We start from the raw sequence: 15,282 nt of genomic DNA, 5'->3' as shown, positions 1-15,282 counted from the left end.
ATTAATCATACAATCCCTCTTCGCCCCCCCCCCCCCCCACTCGTCCCACCACTTTGTCCAAACGTTCATTTTCGTAGTCCAATCATTCCAATTTTTCTTCTACAATAAAAGTCCACGCTTCATCCGCCGTCTCAAAGTAGTGGTGCCTCCCTTGATATGTGACCCACAGTCTTGCCGGTTGCAGCATTCCAAACTTTATCTTTTTTTTGTGAAGTACCGCTTTGGCCCGATTAAAGCTCGCCCTCCTTCTCGCCACCTCCGCACTCCAATCTTGATAGACGCGGATCACCGCGTTCTCCCATTTGCTACACCGAGTTTTCTTCGCCCATCTAAGGACCATTTCTCTATCCTTAAAACGGAGAAATCTCACCACTATGGCTCTGGGAGCTTCTCCTGCTCTCGGTCCTCGCACCATAACTCGGTATGCTCCCTCCACCTCCAACGGACCCGTCGGGGCCTCCACTCCCATTAACGAGTGCAGCATCGTGCTCACATATGCCCCGACGTCCGCCCCCTCCACACCTTCAGGAAGGCCAAGAATCCTCAAGTTGTTCCTCCTTGCGTTATTTTCCAGTGCCTCCAACCTCTCCACAGATCGTTTCTGGTGTGCCTCCTGTATCTCCGACTTCACCACCAGGCCCTGTATGTCGTTTTCATTCTCTGCTGCTTTCGCCTTCACGACCCGAAGCTCCTGCTCCTGGGTCTTTTGTTCCTCTTTCAGCCCTTCAATCGCCTGTAATATCGGGGCCAACAACTCTTTCTTCATTTCCTTTTTTATCTCCTCCACGCAGCGTTTCAAAAACTCTTGTTGTTCAGGGCCCCATATGAAACTGCCACCTTCCGACGCCATCTTGGTTTCTGCTTGCCTTCCTTGCCGTTGTTCCAAAGGATCCGCTGCAATCCGGCCACTTTCCTCTCCTTTTTCCATCCGTGTCCAGGGGGAACACCCTTCTGGTTTACCGCACGGTGTTTTCAGCCGTTAAAATTGCCGTTGGGGCTCCTATCAAGAGCCCAAAAGTCCGTTTCACAGGGAGCTGCCGAAACGTGCGACTCAGCTGGTCATCGCCGCACCCGGAAGTTCTCTCTGTATATATGGTTAACTTTTATTCTGTTATGTTAATGGTTGCGTACGGTTATGCAAAAATTATGTTTTTGACAAAAGATTTTGTATAAAAATAATTTTAAAAGAAAAAATTACTTCTCCAGCCACATTTTCCAGTGGTCCAATGTCTATTTTTGCCTCTCTCTTACCTTTCATATATTGAAAAAAACTCTTCCTATCTTCCTTTACTAGCTAGTTTGCAGTCATACTTCATCTCCCCCCCCCCCCCATTGCCTTTTTAGTTGTCCTCTGCTCGCTTTTAAAGGCTTCACAAACCTCTGGTTTCCCACTAATCCTCACTTTGTATGCTTTTTCTTTAGCCTTTATGCTGTCCTTGACATCCCTCGTCAGCCAAGGATGCCTTGTCCTCCCCTTAGCATGTTTCCTCCTCCTTGAGATGAATTTCTGTTATGCCTCCCGAATAACCCCCCAAAACTCCTGCCATTGCTGTTCCACTGTCTTCCCTGCTCAGCTCCTTTTCCAATCAACTCTGGCCAGCTCCTTCCTCATGTCTTTATAGTTACCCTTATTTAATTGTAATACCGTTACATCTGATTGCAGCTTCTCCCTCTCAAACTGCAGGGTAAATTCTATCATATTGTGGTCACTGCTCCCTAAGGGTTCCTTCACCTTCAGTTCCCTAATCAAGTCTGCCTCTTTACACATCACCAAATCCAGAATTGCCTGTTCCCTAGTAGGCTCTGTCACAAGCTGCTCCAAAAAACATCTCTTAGACATTCCACAAATTCCATTTCTTGGGATCCATTACCAACCTGATTTTCCCAGTCCACCTGCATATTGAAGTCCCCCATGATTATTGTAATATTGCCTTTTCTATCTCCTGATTTATTTTCTGCCCCACATTCTAACTACTGCTAGGGGGCCGGTACATAACTCCCATCAGGGTCTTTTTACCTTTGCAAATTCGTCAACTCTACCCACAGAGATTCTATGCCTTCTGATCCTATATCACTCCTTGCTATCGATTTAACTTCATTCCTTACTGACAATGCAACCCCGCCCCCTTTGCCCATCTGCCTGTCCTTTCGATAGGATATATATTCTTGGATATTTAGATCCCACCCTGATCTCCTTGCAGTCACGTCTCTGTGATGCCCACAACATCTTACCGGCCAATTTCAATGTGCGCAACAAGCTTATTTCCCTTGTTCCGTATACTGCGCGCATTTAGCTACAACACCCTCAAGCCTGCATTGGCCACCTCCCTTTTCATCCTCTCCTCAATCACTGTACCCTGAACTGGGGCCCTTTTTGACTGTGGCTTCTCTGCCTTACACTTTCCCCCTTACTGCTTTTTGGTTCTGGCCCCGTTTTACTTCCCTCCGATTTCCTGCATTGGTTCCCATCCCCCTGCAGAGATGAGGCGGAATTTCTTCAGCCAGAGAGTGGTGAATCTGTGGAACTCTTTGCCACAGAAGGCTGTGGAGGCCAAATCACAGAGTGTCTCTAAGTTAGTTTAAACCCTCCCCAACAGCACTAGGACATCGGGACCCTCCCAGGTGCAGACCGTCCGGTTTGTACTGGTCTCACCTCCCCCAGAACCGGTTCCAATGCCCCAGGAATTTGAATTCCTCCTTCTTCCACCATCTATCGAGCCATGCATGCACCCTATCTATCGTGACATTCCTACACTGACTAGTTCGTGGCACTGGCAGCAATCCTGAGATACTACCTTTGAGGTCTACTTTTTAGTTTAACTCCTAACTCTAGGACCTATTGAGCATAAATTTGGCACCCCACCATCCCTGCCGCCGGGGGTGGACCTGCCAGGAGCAAGGAGCTTTCGACCACGTCACTTGAAGGATCATTGAAGCCCACAAGTCTCTCCATGATATCAATGTCAAACGATAAGGAGAGGTAAGCGCAGTATATGGAAAGGGAAATGTGAATATTGAGGTCAACAGAAACAAAAAAACAGAAAGTAATTTCTAGGTATATCAATTTTTTAAAATTCCGCCAAAAGTGGGACATTTGAGAGGACAAGACTCTCCGAGAGGACAAGACTCTCCGAGAGGGCAAGACTCTCCGAGAGGAAAATACCCTCAGAGAGTACAAGATTCTCCGAGAGGACAAGATTTTCCGAGAGGACAAGACTCTCAGAGAGGACAAGACTCTCTGAGAGGACAAGACTCTCAGAGGACAAGACTCTCTGAGAGGACAAGACTCTCTGAGAGGACAAGACTCGCTGAGAGGACAAGACTCTCTGAGAGGAAAAGACTCTCTGAGAGGAAAGGACTCTCTGAGAGATTAACAAAAAGAAAAATTTTGCAAATGCTGGAAATCTGCTTACAAACAGAAAGTATGGTAATAGTCAGCAGGGCTGGCAGCATCTTGGGAGAGAAGAAGACAAGTTAATGTTTTCAGTCCAATACTACACTTCTTCAGGCACGAACGGAGTCCTCCTCCTGTCAAAATGATTAGAACATGACCTGGGCATCACAAACATCTTGTTACACCAGAGAGACAAGCGGATCTCAAGGCAACCCCGCTCTCTCCAAGCACTGACACCTAATAGACCATATCATCATCCGGGCAAGGGACCGCAAAGACGTCTGCATCACCCACTCCACGACTGGAACCGATGACTGTTGGACTGACCACCGACTAATCCGCTCTAACAAGTTATGTGGAGAAGGCAGGAGAATGGGGATGAGAAAAATATCAGCCATGATTAAATGGCAGAGCAGACTCGATGAGTCGAGTGGCCTAATTCTGCTCCTATGTCTCATTGTCTTACCATCTCCATCTCCCTGCAGAAGGAGGCCATTCGCCCCATCGAGTCTGCACCGACACTCCCAAGAGAGCATGCTAACCTAGGCCCTCTCCCCCCGCCCTATCCCTGTGACCCCACCTATCCTTTGGACACTAAGGGGCAATTTATGATGGCCAATCCACCTAATCTGCACACCTTTGGACTGTGGGAGGAAACCTCCGGAGCCCCCGGAGGAAACCTACGCAAACACGGGGAGAACGTGCAGACTCCACACAGTCACCCAAGGCCGGAATTGAACCCGAGCCCCTGACGCTGTGAGCCAGCAGAGCTGACCACCCCAATTTTTTTAAATGCCAGAAACATTTAACTTGCGATTTTAAATGAGCAAGAGGATTTGAGAAGGTGAATCTGAAATAGTTGAGCAAGGCAAGTACGATGATTAACCGATTAAAATGGAAATGATAATTAAGCTAATGAAAGACAAAATGCTCAGCGGGTTACGTCCTCACATTCTGAAGGCAGAAATTGCTGGGGATAGTTCAGAGCTCAACGGAGTGCACACACGTCAGAGATTGGAGAGTTTCTACTGCCGAACCCCTTTGTGAAAAAGACTCAGCTCATCTGCATAATTACACATAATTAGTTTCACAGATTGGAACAACTTGGAATTTGTAATTAAGAATGAAATGACTGGGCTTCCAGATAAAACAATTAGATGCTGCTGGCACAGATTTGCAAAGGGGTGATCTTGCTTGAGAAGCTTCATAGAATTCTTTAGCAGGGTAAGAACGACAAGCGCAAAAAGTGCCTGAGGGCAGGACAAGATTATAGATGAACGGATGTGATTTTAATGTATTTTAACTCAGTCCCTCTGACAATGTCAGGCTGTTTATGGGTGTCTGTAGATTCGATCTAATTGAAACAATGCTCAGGGATCTGCTAGCCTTTTGTACTTTGCATATCCCTCTTCCTGTAACACGTTCTCTCTGAGGCTGATGCTCTGTCTCCCTCCCTCTCTCTCTTCGTCCATTTGCCTTCCGAGTGTCATTCCACAAGCCTGTTATAGACAGACATCCCACACCCACCTCTGATCTCACCTGATAGCTAACAGTTTTCTTCCCATTGGTTCCTGATCTCGGCAGAGTCAACGGCCCAGAAATGACCCAAACGTTTTCGTACCTGTGGGTCAGTTCACGGCAGTACATTTCCAACCTGCCAATAAAACAATCGGTTTGTCTGAGTCGGTGGTCAAATTATTTCCTTCACTCCACCCCTAGCCACACAAACGACAACTGTGTCACCTGGACGACAAGCATGAAGATATGCAGCCCACATAATAATAATCTTTATTATTGTCACAAGTAGGCTTACATTAACAATGCAATGAAATTCCTGTCAATATTCCCTCGTCGCCACATTCCGGCGCCTGTTCGGGTACACTGAGGGAGAATTCAGAATGGCCACTTCACCTAACAGCATGTCTTTCGGGACTTGTGGGAGGAAACCGGAGCACCCGGAGGAAACCCACGCAGACACGGGGAGCACGTGCAGACTCCGCACAGACAGTGACCCAAGCCGGGAAGTGAGCCCGGGACCCTGGCGCTCTGAAGCAACAGTGCTAACCACAGGGCTATAACTGAGTCCTGTGAATGGGCCACAAAAAGGCAAACAGCTCTGTTGAAACTCAACCCCTCCAAATGGTGGAATGACTGTCATGCGATAATGCGCACGCAAAGAATTTTGTCTTCAGTTTTGATAAGTTTTCATAACAGGCGGCACGGTGGCACAGTGGTTAACACTGCTGCCTCACAGCACCATAGACCCGGGTTCGATTCCGGCCTTGGGTGACTGTCTGTGCGGAGTCTGCACCTTCTCCCCGTGTCTACGTGGGTTTCCTTCAGTTGCTCTGGTTTCCTCCCACAGTCCAAAGATGTGCAGGTTAGGTGGATTGGCCATGATAAATCGCCCCTTAGTGTCCAGGGATGCACAGGTTAGGTGGATTGGCCATGCTAAAGTGTCCAGGGATGTACAGGTTAGGTTACTGAGATAGGGTGGGAAGTGGGCCTTGGTCGGATTCTCTTTTAGAGGATTGGAGCAAACTCGTTGAGCCTAATGGCCTCCTTCTGCACTGTAGGATTCGATGAAGTGTCAAAGGACATTCAGTACAGCTCGCCAGAGCTCAACGTTACCTTTATTCTGTTTTTTTCTACTTATTATTCATTCTTGGGTCCAGTGAGCAAGGAGCTCAACTGTATGCTGATTAGTGTTTTTTTTAGGCATCATTCATTCTCGAACGTGGGAGACACTAGCATTTATCCTTGGATGCCGTGTGAGACTGATAAAAATGAACAACTAGCTAGGCCGTTCAGAGGGTGGTTAAGAGGCAATTACATTGGGGTGGGGGGGGGGGGGGGGGGGGGGGGGTGCTGTGCACAGACTAAGGATGACAGGTTTCCTCCCCTTAAGGACAATCGCGGGTCAGTTGGGTTTGAATTTTGGCAACAAGTCATTAGACATTCAAGGGTTTATGTTTATATTGAACATGAGGACTTAAGGCTATTAACCAACACTTTACGCTGTCAATTCAAAGACTGGGATTTTACACTCTGCCAACATACAAAGGCCATTATAGCCCCGAGGCATACTGACCACAAAGGCACTGGGTTCAGTCACTGCTCTGTGCCAAGTTATGGGCTACAACTGACAATGAAGTTAGGATGCCAAAATTGGCTTTAGTGGCTCAAGACGAGTCAGTGGACAACAGGCAAGATTTCTGTTTCTGATATGCATTTAACACCTACCAAAGGAGGAGGACGTGTGGGCCTTGGGGGTGGGCAGCATTAGGCTCGACTGTGATACCCTCCCAGGTCATCGAGGCTGCTGAGTCAAATCCTAGGCCCCACTGAGCCAAGGTGCTAGAAGGGGGCCAACAGGGCAGCCATCACGGGTCTGCCAATACAGAATACGGCGAGTTGAGGAGTAAAAGCCGGGCATCTTAGAGACTGGCAGCCATTTGCTCTGAGATTTATTAGGTACCAGCATTGGGCTGGAACTCAAGAGAATTTGAGCTCTCACCTGTTCCAGAAGCCGGCATTGTTTTCATAGTTCTGAGGCACAATGTTGGATAGATAGAATGTTTCAGCCATGGCTTGCTGCGGAGCAGAACAAAAGCAAAGCACAGAATCTTAATCAACAAGTAAAAGGCAAAGGCAAATTTATTTGAGAGGTGCATGAGTTATCCATTTTGGTAGGAATAACAGCAAAAGGGATTATTATTTAAATGATAAAATATTAAAACATGCTGCTGTGCAGAGAGACCTGGGTGTGCTAGTGCATGAGTCGCAAAACGTTGGTTTACAGGTGCCACAGGTGATTAAGAAGGCAAATGGAATCTTGTCCTTCATTGCTAGAGGGATGGAGTTTAAGACTAGGGAGGTTATGCTGCAATTGTATAAGATGTTAGTGAGGCCACACCTGGAGTATTGTGTTCAGTTTTGGTCTCCTTACTTGAGAAAGGACGTACTGGCACTGGAGGGTGTGCAGAGGAGATTCACTAGGTTAATCCCAGAGCTGAAGGGGTTGGATTACGAGGAGAGGTTGAGTAGACTGGGACTGTACTCGTTGGAATTTAGAAGGATGAGGGCGGATCTTACAGAAACATATAAAATTATGTAGGGAATAGATAGGATAGATGCGGGCAGGTTGTTTCCACTGGCGGGTGAAAGTAGAACTAGGGGGGCATAGTCTCAAAATAAGGGGAAGTAGATTGAGGACTGAGTTTAGGAGGAACTTCTTCACCCAAAGGGTGAATCTATGGAATTCCTTGCCCAGTGAAGCAGTAGAGGCTCCTTCATTAAATGTTTTTAAAATAAAGATAGATAGATTTTTGAAGAATAAAGGGATTAAGGGTTATGGTGTTCGGGCCGGAAAGTGGAGCTGAGTCCACAAAAGATCAGCCATGATCTCATTGAATGGCGGAGCAGGCTCGAGGGGCCAGATGGCCGACTCCTGCTCCTAGTTCTTATGTTAATCAGGATAACTTAGCGAGTACTCCTGTTAGACTATCGTTCATTATTCTTCATATTGTAGCAATGTTAGCTTCTAGCCTTTGTTTGTTAATTAGGAAGTATAACTTCACTTGAGAGCAGTGGGTGCCGAATGTCCGAGGCGAGACTGACAAGACAGCTCTGGCTAGTTTTAGTACAAAGTAATCCCCAATTTAAAGATGGAACTTAATTAAAGGCTTGGCACTGCATCCTGGTTCCGAGCTTTCAGGAAAATCGATGTCTCATTCCTGCTCTCTATGATGTTTATGTACTGTTATAGACACATTTTATACTTCTCCAGCAAGGGATATGGTATCAACTTAATAACTTTGATTTATTTAGCACCTTTGATATGATATAAGCTGTCAAGATGTTTCCCGTACACCAAGCCCCACAAGGTGATATTGGCGCCATTGGCCAAAGGGGCACCTTTTAAATCCATCAGGCAGCTGGTAACATTTACATTTAACTAATCCCATCTGGAATTGAAAGCTAGTCTCAGTGAAACTCTCACTGATTGTTGTAAAAAATCCATCTCATTTACTTATGCCCTTGAGGGAAGGAAATCTGCTGTCCTTACCCGGTCTGGCCTACACTTGACTCCAGACCCAGAGCAATGTGGTTGACTCCTAACTGCCCACTGAAATGGCTCAGCAAGCCACTCGGTTCAAGGGCAAATAGGGATGGGCAGCAAATGCCGGCCCAGCCAGCAATGCCCACATCTGACTTCCGGGTGCGGCTATGCCGAGGTAGGTCGCACGTTCGGCAGCTCCTGCCGGGAACGGACTTTTGAGCTCTCTAGAGGGGCCCCAACGGCAATTGTTCGATGGCTTCCAGTGTGGGAAGGTGACAGCAAGGTCCCCCCGACATTATATGGATTGGACCAGGAGTGGAGCGGTGAAAAAAGTGATCTTGGAGCAGCGAAAAGTGCGAGGGAGGAAAAACAAGATGGCGGCGGGTGGAGACCAAGCAGCGTGGGCGCAGTGGTCACAGGAGCAGCAGGGGTTTCTCAAACGCTGTTTTGAGGAGCTGAAGACAGAAATGCTGGCGCCAATGAAGGCGGCGATTGAGAAGCTCGTGGAGACCCAGAAGGCCCAAGGGGCGGCGATCCAGGAGGTGCGGCAAAATGTCTCGGAGAACGAGGGCGAGATCTTGGGCCTGGCGGTGAAGGTGGAGGTGCACGAGGCGCTGCACAAGAGGTGGGCGGAAAGATTTGAGGACCTGGAGAATAGGTCGAGGAGGAAGAATCTTCGGATTCTGGGTCTCCCTGAAGGAGTGGAGGGGCCCGTGCTGGGGCGTATGTGAGCACGATGCTCAATTCGCTGATGGGCGCGGGAGCCTTCCCGAGGCCCCTGGAGTTAGATGGGGCTCACCAGGTCCTAGCGAGGAGACCCAAGGCCAACGAGCCGCCAAGGGCTGCAGTGGTGAGGTTTCACCGCTTTATGGACAGAGAGCGTGTCCTGAGATGAGCCAAGAAAGAGCGGAGCAGCAGGTGAGAGAACACGGAGATTCGAATCTACCAGGATTGGAGTGCAGAGGTGGCTAAGAAGAGAGCTGGTTTCAATCGGGCCAAGGCGGTGCTCCATCGGAAGGGGGTGAAGTTCGGGATGCTGCAGCCAGCGCGATTGTGGGTCACGTTCCAGGATCGGCACCACTATTTCAAAACGCCTGATGAGGCATGGAGCTTTATACGGACTAAAAAGTTGGACTCAAATTGAGGGTTTTTTGTGGGGGGATGTTTACTGTGTACATGATGTTTATTACGTTTAGGGAATGTTCCTTTGGTTTGGGTGCTGGATGGGGATGGGTGAAGGGATTTGATGGGGAGACTGTGGGAGAGTGTGGGCATCGGTGTTGGAGGGGCAGGCCCCCACGAAGGAAGAGGGGGAGTGGAGGCCCGGGGATGGGGCATGTGGCCGCCTGGGGGACTGGAGGGTGCGGGAGGCGCAGGCACGTGGCTGGTCTAGAAAAGGAGATGGCTAGTCGGCAGGGGGGGGCGAGTAGCCCCCCAATCCGGCTGATAACTTGGAATGTGAGGGGCCTGAACGGGCCGGTCAAGAGGGCCTGGGTGTTCGCGCACTTAAAGGGACTGAAGGCAGACGTGGTTATGCTCCAGGAGACACATTTGAAGATGGCAGACCAGGTTAGGCTGAGAAAGGGATGGGTGGGACAGGTATTCCATTCAGGGTTGGATGCGAAGAACAGAGGAGTTGCAATACTGGTGGGGAAGCGGGTGTCGTTTGAGGCACTGAATATTGTAGCGGACAATGGAGGTCGATATGTGATGGTGAGCGGTAGGTTGCAGGGGGTGCGGGTGGTACTGGTAAACGTATACGCCCCGAACTGGGATGATGCCGGATTTATGAAGCGCATGCTGGGTCGGATTCCGGACCTGGAGGTAGGAAGCTTGATAATGGGGGGGGGTTTCAACACGGTGCTGGACCCAGCACTGGACCGTTCTAGGTCCAGGACGGGTAAGAGGCCGGCTGCGGCCAAGGTGCTCAGGGGGTTTATGGGCCAGATGGGGGGAGTGGATCCATGGAGGTTTGTCAGGCCGCTGGCCAGGGAATTTTCATTCTTTTCCCACGTCCATAGAGCCTACTCCCGGATAGATTTTTTTATTTTGAGGAGGGAGCTAATCCCGAAAGTGGAGGGAACGGAGTATTCGGCCATAGCCATCTCGGACCACACCCCGCACTGGGTGGAGCTGGAGTTAGGAGAGGGATCAGCGCCCGTTGTGGCGTCTTGATGTGGGATTATTGGCGGATGAAGAGGTGTGCGTGCGGGTGTGGGGGTGCATTGAAAGATATTTGGAGGCCAACGACAATGGGGGGGGTGCAGGTGGGGGTAGTCTGGGAGGCGCTGAAGGCAGTGGTCAGGGGAGAGTTAATCTCCATCAGGGCCCACAGGGAGAAGAGGGAGAGGGGGGAGAGGGAGAGGTTGGTGGGGGAGATCCTAAGGGTGGACAGGGGTTCATCAAGAGATATGCAGAGGCCCCCGAGGAGGGACTACTCAGGGAGCGGCAGAACCTCCAGGCGGAGTTTGACCTGTTGACCACGGGGAAAGCAGAGGCACAGTGGAGGAAAGCGTAGGGGGCGACGTATGAGTATGGGGAGAAGGCGAGCCGGATGCTGGCACACCAGCTTCGTAAGAGGGAGGCAGCGAGGGAGATAGGTGGAGTTAAGGATAGAGGGGGGAATACGGTGCGCAGTGCGGTGAGAATAAACAAGGTATTTAGGGACTTCTATGGGGATCTGTACAGATCTGAGCCCCCTGCGGGGGAAGAGGGGATGCGACGATTTTTGGATCAACTGAGCTTCCCGAGGGTGGAGGAGCAGGAGGTGACTGGTTTAGGGGTGCCAATTGGGCTGGAGGAGCTGGAGGGGTCTCTTTCGGGGGGGGAATTCGGGTGGGTGGGGGGGGGGGGCTTCCCTATGGGTACCTTTGAATGTCATATGGGGGGTCACTGTATACGGGGAAACCCAATGTATAAGTTTTGTATAATTTGTGACTGTTGTGTTTGTGTTTCTTTCTTTTTGTTATGGGGGGGTGTTTGCTAAAAATTCTGTTGGAAAATTTGAATAAACATTTTTTTTTAAAAGCAATGCCCACATCTGACGAAGGAATGAAATGAAAGAGACGGCGGGATTTAGGGAGGCCTGGGTAACTGAAAGCCACCAGTGATGGAGCAATGAAAATCAGCGATGCTCGGCGTCAGCATAAGAGGAGAGTAGATACCTGGGAGAGTCATGGGGCCAGAGCAGATCACAGAGGTGAAGAGGGGGCGAGGCCATGGAGGGATTTGAAAACAAGTTTGAGAATTTTAAACAGACAGTATAATCCTATCAACCACAAAGTTCTTAAGGGGCAGCAATGAATGCATCAGCCCACTGCCCTTGACGATTTGGTACAGCAATTTACTGAGAGAAAGCTGGAAGGCACGGCCTGCCTTGGGACTGTGGCTTCTCACAGTTACTACAAGTTCACCATCGCCATCTTTTGGCCGATCATTGACATGACAGCCTCATGTGGCCCCATTTCAGTCAAATAGCAGGACGATCGTGAGATGGACTCTCCATTTCACGACGCCGGCAAGGCGATTCGTGATCGGACGGGGAATCGCACGTAATGCAAAAATTGAGGTTTGCACCCAGCGCCCTGCTCTAGTCCCTCCCTGGCAGCAAAATTGAAGTTTTTTCCCGCGCGTTGGCAGGTCAATGCAAAACTGTTGTTTGCATATCTTAAATCCACGTTGCAGGGTGGACGCAGAGTACTGCACCCTTCCACGAGGCTCCTCCCTTCTGCGATGCTCCGCTCCTCTAAGGTGGACATCACGCGGGTGCAAACTGGTGCAAGTATTTACAAACAGGGCCTGGGCACCATGGCTGCTGAGGGGAGCAAGACAACATTTTTAAAAACGCTCCAAATTTCTTGGACTTGCTGGGGGGGTGGCTGCCTGGGCCACGGGGGTGTACCAGGGAGTCACTGTCCGTGGATTCGGAATGACACCCTCGAGATCAGACTGGCCTGGGTCAGACAGCCATTGCTGCAGTGTATGTTTTAAACACACCCCTTTGTTGTTACTTACACGCCCCCTCCCCACTCCGGCTGCTCACTCTGTCAGATGTGCCCCATCTATAAGCAGCTGCCCAGCAATGTCATCGGCTGCCCGTGGGAGCACCTTCCCCAAAAGATGCCGGTAAATACTTTCCACATTAAAACTGCTGCCGATGTGTAAGTGTGCTCTCCAGTGACACACTCACACACTCACCACACACACTCACACACACTCACTCTCCACACACACACACACACACTCCACACACTCACTCACCACACACACACTCACACACACACACACTCACCACACACACACTCTCCACACACACACACACACTCACCACACACACACTCACACACACTCACTCTCCACACACACACTCACACTCTCCACACACACACTCACTCTCCACACACACACTCACTCTCCACACACACTCACACTCTCCACACACACACTCACTCTCCACACACACACTCACACTCTCTCCACACACACTCACCACACACACTCACTCTCCACACACACACTCACACACACTCACTCTCCACACACACACTCACACTCACACACACTCACCACACACACACTCACACACACTCACTCTCCACACACACACTCACACACTCACCACACACACACTCTCCACACACACACTCACACACTCTCCACACACACTCACCACACACACACTCACCACACACAGTCTCCACTCACACACTCTCCACACACACACTCTCCACACACACACTCTACTCACACACTCACCACACTCTCCACACACTCTACTCACACACACTCTCCACACACACTCACACACTCACTCACCACACACACACACTCACCACACTCACACTCACCACACACACACTCACGCACCACACGCACTATCTCCACACACACACTCTCCACACACTCTACTCACACACACTCACACACTCTCCACACACACTCACCATACACACACTCTCCACACACACACTCACACACTCTCCACACACACTCACCACACACTCACTCTCCACACACACTCACCACACACAGTCTCCACTCACACACTCTCCACACACACACTCTCCACACACACACTCTCCACACACACTCTCCACTCACACACTCTACTCACACACACTCTCCACACACACACTCACACACTCTCCACACACTCACTCACCACACACACACACTCACCACACTTACCACACACACACTCACTCACCACACGCACTCTCTCCACACACACACTCTCCACACACTCTACTCACACACACTCACACACTCTCCACACACACACTCACACACTCTCCACACACTCACTCACCACACACACACTCTCCACACACACACACACACTCTCCACACACTCTCCACACACACACTCTCCACACACACACTCACCACACACACACTCACCACACACACACTCTCCACACACACTCTCCCCACACACACACTCACCACACACACACTCACCACACACACACTCACACATTACACACACACTCCACACACACACTCACCACACACACTATCTCCACACACACACTCACACACACACTCACTCACCACACACACACTCACCACACACACACTCACCACACACACACTCACCACACACACACTCACACGCTCACCACACACACACTCACACACTCTCCACACACACACTCACACTCTCCACACACACACTCACCACACACACGCTCACACACTCTCCACACACACTCTCTCCACACACACACTCACCACACACACACTCACACACTCTCCACACACACACTCTCCACACACACTCTCTCCACACACACACTTACCACACACACACTTACCACACACACACTCACCACACACACACTCACACACTCTCCACAAACACACACACACACTCTCCACACACACACTCACACTCTCCACAAACACACACACACTCTCCACACACACACTCACACACTCACCACACACACACTCACACACTCTCCACACACACACACACTCTCCACACACACACACACTCTCTCCACACACACACTCTCCACACACTCTACTCACACACACTCACACACTCTCCACACACACACTCACACACTCTCCACACACTCACTCACCACACACACACTCACCACACACACACTCTCCACACACACTCTCCCCACACACACACTCACCACACACACACTCACCACACACACACTCACACATTACACACACACTCCACACACACACTCACCACACACACTATCTCCACACACACACTCACACACACACTCACTCACCACACACACACTCACCACACACACACTCACCACACACACACTCACCACACACACACTCACACGCTCACCACACACACTCACACACTCTCCACACACACTCACACTCTCCACACACACACTCACCACACACACGCTCACACACTCTCCACACACACACTCACCACACACACACTCACCACACACTCTCCACACACACTCTCTCCACACACACACTCACCACACACACACTCACACACTCTCCACACACACACTCTCCACACACACTCTCTCCACACACACACTTACCACACACACACTTACCACACACACACTCACCACACACACACTCACACACTCTCCACAAACACACACACACACTCTCCACACACACACTCACACTCTCCACAAACACACACACACTCTCCACACACACACTCACACACTCACCACACACACACTCACACACTCTCCACACACACACACACTCTCCACACACACACACACACTCTCCACACACACACTCACACTCTCCACAAACACACACACACCCACTCTCCACACACACACTCACACACTCTCCACACACA

General features: G+C 50.1%; 1 protein-coding gene across 1 annotated transcript in view; it reads right to left on the bottom strand.

The window, feature by feature from the left end:
- The window catches only part of LOC140424756 (nuclease EXOG, mitochondrial-like), a 387,484-nt gene that overhangs the window by 24,450 nt on the left and 347,752 nt on the right, over positions 1 to 15,282 (bottom strand). The window contains exons 4-5 of the mRNA XM_072508135.1: positions 6,912 to 6,988; positions 4,934 to 5,048 (exon numbers count right to left, since the gene is read on the bottom strand). Of these exons, the coding sequence (XP_072364236.1) occupies positions 4,934 to 5,048; positions 6,912 to 6,988 (192 nt within the window). The remainder of the gene's footprint in view (positions 1 to 4,933; positions 5,049 to 6,911; positions 6,989 to 15,282) is intronic.

Source organism: Scyliorhinus torazame, chromosome 6, assembly GCF_047496885.1.
Source record: "Scyliorhinus torazame isolate Kashiwa2021f chromosome 6, sScyTor2.1, whole genome shotgun sequence".
Lineage (NCBI taxonomy): Eukaryota > Metazoa > Chordata > Chondrichthyes > Carcharhiniformes > Scyliorhinidae > Scyliorhinus > Scyliorhinus torazame.
Note: the sequence above shows the minus strand (reverse complement) of the source record. Positions and strands in the feature narration are given on the sequence as shown.